General features: G+C 42.6%; 1 protein-coding gene across 1 annotated transcript; it reads right to left on the bottom strand.

Annotated features, from left to right (window-relative positions):
* Positions 1-3972: 3972 nt before the first annotated feature.
* On the bottom strand, positions 3973-4735 carry LOC128204395 (rRNA 2'-O-methyltransferase fibrillarin-like). The gene is made up of 2 exons (XM_052905812.1): positions 4551-4735; positions 3973-4348 (listed from the first exon to the last, which is right to left on the bottom strand). Exons 1-2 carry the CDS (start codon positions 4733-4735, stop codon positions 3973-3975), a joined length of 561 nt encoding a protein of 186 aa, XP_052761772.1.
* Positions 4736-5407: the final 672 nt, after the last annotated feature.

The following is a 5407-nucleotide window of genomic DNA, read 5'->3' as shown; positions in this document are numbered from 1 at the left end:
GCAAACCATTATAATGTGTTTTTTTTAAAAATGGTCATCAAAGTCTACAATTACCATTTGATATATTTGAAACTCTCTGTGATATGAAGGAAAGTGTTCAGTTGTTTGCTTCATTCTAAAACGGACGGTCGTAATGACAGCTTCCAAACTATTAGAGTTTGAATAATGCTCTCCAAGCATGATATTTAACCAAGACAGACTTAAAACACTCGACAGTTGGTAGCTTAAAATATACCCCAAACAAGTTCCAATTATCATCAGCCGGGTTTCATTATATTGGTAGAAAAGACGCAATAGAGTGCTTTTCTCGCGGTTTGAGATTACACCAGAGGTAGAAAGGGGACGAGTCGTTGTAAGAACAAAGAACACATTATCCAAGTTTTAAAAAAATGGGCATTATAAAAACGACATTTATTGGCAGCTTTAGGGCGCTCGATCTTCGTCCCCAAATGACTCATCCCGAGCACCATGGAAAGGAAGGGAGCGAACCTCTGGCAGGTTTGCACTATAACGATATATATAATCGGGTGACCTGAACAGAAAATTCAAATTCAAATTCAAATTTCAGCTTTTGTTGTGAACGTATATTAGCAGAAATACTTAACATGGCTTGCAGTGAAGGCAAGGCACTATCTCAAGAGGTATATGAAGATGAACAGTGTATGTCTATGAAGGTAGATCTGAAAGTTACGGACTCTATAGAGATTCATCAACCAACTCCAGACTCTACAAGTGCGATGCTAATGGACTCCTACTTTGACTTTGTTTAGGCAAAAGCATTGTGTGAGGTAATGGGTATGGTGACTAGACAAATATGGCTGTCAGATGAATCTCCCCTCCCATACATATGGCTACTGTATCATGGGTACAGATCCTGATGACGATGAAAGGAGTATACTACAGGGTTTGAAAGATATTGTGCACATTTAAAATATTTCCTCGGATACGATTGATATGCAAAAACCTGTGCTAGAGAGCAATGACTTTCTGTAGCTTATGAAAAACCGAACAGTGGTGTAGAAAAATGACAAGAACGGTGTTGACAATCAATCGCATCGAAGATCGTCCTGTTTGTCCTTCCTGTTGGCCAAAAGATTCTTTAACCGCAAAAAAATCAGAATAAAGAAAAGTTATGCTATGTTGTATGTGTATTATTGCATTTTCCCCCTCAAAAGAAGAATTGATGACATGAACAATTATGAACTCTACCATTTTGTGCTGTAAAATGACTTATTATTCTTCACCGTTCATGTATTTCTTTATTTTGTCACCTTAATGATTTACCATATTATTCACGTTCTGTATTTCAAGTAATATAATGTGTGTGATAATATGTTGACTGATTGTATAGATGTTTAGTTCCAAATAAATTGTTTAATATGTAAACATGTTTTCATGACTCAACAATCAAGATTCATTCGTATGCTATTCAACGTCAATCTAGACATGCATATAATAGACCAAGGGTTAAATTGGCGGGTATGAACGATCAGGGTGATATGGATTTAATGGCATTTTATAACATTGCTTAATACAACGATGAAGTTAGATACCTACTCATTGTTAAGACATATTACATAACATACATAACGTAACATTTATGCAGCATTAAATGACATATCATCCATAGCCAAAATGCAAAACATATGAAATAGATCATATGAAACAAATCATCGTGAAGAGCAAAGACATAGTTAATAGAGAAATATACTATATATCATATCAACTCTCAATATAATTAGGTTCTCGATCGTAACAAAATTGCATGATATAAATATTTACTAACACAGTGCATAGTTTTTCCGCTGTCTGAGGACAAAAGGGTAATAAATTTTGTTTTGTTGGCCAATGGCAAAAGTATGGTTTAAAGAATTGTTTTCGTAGATTATGATAGTTTTGACATATGTTCACGTTTTCTATCTGTTCGACCCTTAGTTAATAAAATACCTAACACTGTATTGTCAGCAATTAAAGATATTCTTAGTGTCCAATAGAACACATAGTTTAGATCGGACAAAGGTTCTGTATTTATCAATTATGATTTTAAAAACGTTTTTAAAAATGCGGGGAATTCACTTGCTAATTTACGTGATGGTATTAGGAATGTTAAGTTATCAACAAATTAATAGAGATATAGATCCCCTTTAAGATATTGCGAATAGTTACAATAGTTCTCCTCATCGGATTTTGAATGGATTAGCACCTATTAAAGTTATAAAGAAAAATAAAACACAACTTTGGAGTGATATGTTTCTTAAACCTATAATATATCCAAAATCGTCTTCTCGTTTTATATATAAAATCGGTGATTTGGTCAGATTAAGTTACACTAAACATATTTTTAAACGGGCTTACCAGCAGCAATATATATACTACAGCAGTTTTCAAAGTTTAGGAAAGAGTATTTAAACAAGGGTTTCCATTGTATAAAATTATTGACTTGAATAAAGAACCAATATCAGGTTATGTGAATCAGAATGAAATCATTCCTGTTGATCAACATGAAGACAGGCTTTGGTTTGTTGATAAAGATTTAAACAAGATCACATTCAAGGGGAAACTAGAGTATTATGTTCGATTGGAAGGGAAGGGTTTGTGAGAGACAATGAAATAAATAATATTTTTGTTGATAATAAATAAACCTTTTAGCTTTAAAGTACAGTTGAATTTTCCATTTAATTTTGATGGTTATTGGAAAGTAGCTTTAAAGGCAATCAGGTTACAAACAGATTTTATGGTAAGAAAGAGGGTTTAACCAACACCGTATTTATTTATTTAAATATATTCGAAGAAAGTATTCCTAATTTAATTGAACACATGTTGTTGAGAAGAATAGAGAAAAACGAAGAAAAAATGGAATTAATATGTGTTTGACACTCCATTTTATTTACCGTTAAATAGATCAGAGTTTCGAGAGATTAAATTTGATATAAAAACTGTAAATGACAATTTTGCATTTGATAAGTTCACAAGTGTTACTTACGTTTCACTTCAAACGCTTCTCATTTTATCCAAATTATGAATTAATATAAGTTGTATGGACCAAACCCACAAAAATGGATAAACTATTTGTAACAAATAAAACACACGGATATGCTTTATCTCATAAGAGTTCCAACGGAGAGCATGTTATGGCGAAAGTGACTTTTCCGGCACAGCAAACTGTAAACTAGGCGAAAAGCGAACTGAAACGAGAAGGTATAAAAACGCCTGAAATCTCATTTTTTCTCATACATCAACCAATCCTTCAAGCTTTAAAAATTCGGTCACAAAAAGACATTGAGACATCCAACGAAAAAAGGACAAAACAAACTGAAAAAAAAATACAAAGACCTGTCACAACCTGGGACGTATTCGGTAACATGTCATACTTCACACAAGATGGATTTTCTGAACAGGGGATTTCAAAGGTCAAAGAACTTAACAAACACTTATCATCATTTTCGCCGCCACCTCCGCCTCCATACCGCCCTGCCCTCACCTCTCGATCCACAGCCGTCACCTCCACCTCCATTTCAACACCTGCCCCCACCTCTGGATCCAACATCGCCACCTCCGCCTCCATTGCCGCACCTGCACCCACCTCTGGTTCCATCACCACCACCTCCGTCTCCATTACCGCCCCTGCCCCCACCTCTGGATCCATCACCACCACCTCCGACTCCATTTCCGCACCTGCCACCACCTCTGGATCCGTAACCGCCACCTTCGCCTCCATTTCAACACCTGCCCCCACCTCTAGATCCACCACCGCCACCTCCGCCTCCATTTCCGCCCCTGTCCTCAACTCTGGATCCACTACCTCCACCACCATTGCCGCATCTGCCCCCACCTCTGGATCCACAGTCGCCACCTCCGTCTCCATTGCCGCCCTGCCATCGCCTCTGGATCCACCGCCGCCACCTCCGCCTCCATTTCAACACCTGCCAACACCTCTAGATCCACCACCGCCACCACCGCCTCCATTTCCGCCTATGCCCTCACCTCAAGATCCACCACCGACACCTCCACCACCATTGCCGCACCTGCCCCCACCTCCGGATCCACAGCCGCCACCTCAACCTCCATTGCCGCACCTGCCCTCACTGGATCCACAGCCGTCACATCCGCCTCCATTGCCGCACCTGCCACCACCTCTGGATCCACCACAGCCACTTCCGCCTCCTCTGTCACTCCTGCCCTAACGTCTGTATCCACCACCACCACCACCACCACCCCGCCTCCATTGCCGCCCCTGTCCCCACCTCTAGATCCACAGCCGCCACCTCCGCCTCCATTGCCGCTCTTGACCTCACCTCTGGATCCACTACCGCCACCTCCGCCTCCAAATCCGCCCCTGCCCTCACCTCTGGATCAACCACCGACACCTCCACCTCCATTGCCGCACCTGCCCACACCTCTGGATCCACAGCCGCCAATTAAACCTCCAATACCGCGCCTGCCCTCATCTATGGATCCACAGCCGTCACCTCCGCCTTCATTGCCGCACCTGCCCCCACCTCTGGATCCACCACCGCCACCTCCGCCTGAACTGTCGCCCCTACCCTTACATCTGGATCCACCACACCACCTCCGCCTCCATTGCCCCCCCCCTGCCCCCACCTCTGGATCCACAGCCGCCACCTCCGCCTCCATTGCCGCTCTTGACCCCACCTGTGGATCCACCATCGCCACCTTCGCCTCCATTGCCGTCCTCTCGCTCACCTCTAGATCCACAGATGCCACTTGCTTCCATTGCCGCCCCTGCCCTCACCTCTGGAACCATAATCGCCACCTCCGCATCCGTTGCCGCACTTGTCCCCAACCTCTCGATTCATCATCGCCACCTCCGCCTCCATTGCCGCTCCTGCCCCCTACCTCTGGATCCGTCACCGCCACCTCCGCCTCCAGTGCCGCACCTGCCCCCACCTCTGGATCCACCACCGCCACCTCCGCCTCCACTGACGCCCCTGCCCCCACCCCTGGATCCCCCACCACCTCCGTCATTTGCACCTCCTCACAAGTTTTTCACTGATAACCTAGCTTATTGGGAACTATTGTTCTTCACCACTTGTAAAATAAAAGGCACATAACACAATATTGGTTCTGGAAGGGGATTTCCAGGGCAATCACCTAGCATCGGCCAATACTGACCAAAATTGAACCCCAAACGTCTTGGGACCCCGCATTTGGGTAACCAAGCACACTGAAGGACTTTGGAAGTCTTGTAAGACCAGAAGGAGGCGACGGGACGCCTAAAGACCTGGTTTCAACTTCTTGTGAACCTTGATATCAATTTCAGTTAAGCTTTGAAGTAACCGACTCAACTCTATTATTTAGCTGACAGTTCTATTGTTCGTACCAGTTCCACTCATGTATTGAAAACGGTTTGTTAGTTTTAATTGTTTTATGAAATTAGGTAAAACAA

Source organism: Mya arenaria, chromosome 10 (assembly GCF_026914265.1).
Source record: "Mya arenaria isolate MELC-2E11 chromosome 10, ASM2691426v1".
NCBI lineage: Eukaryota > Metazoa > Mollusca > Bivalvia > Myida > Myidae > Mya > Mya arenaria.
Note: the sequence above shows the minus strand (reverse complement) of the source record. Positions and strands in the feature narration are given on the sequence as shown.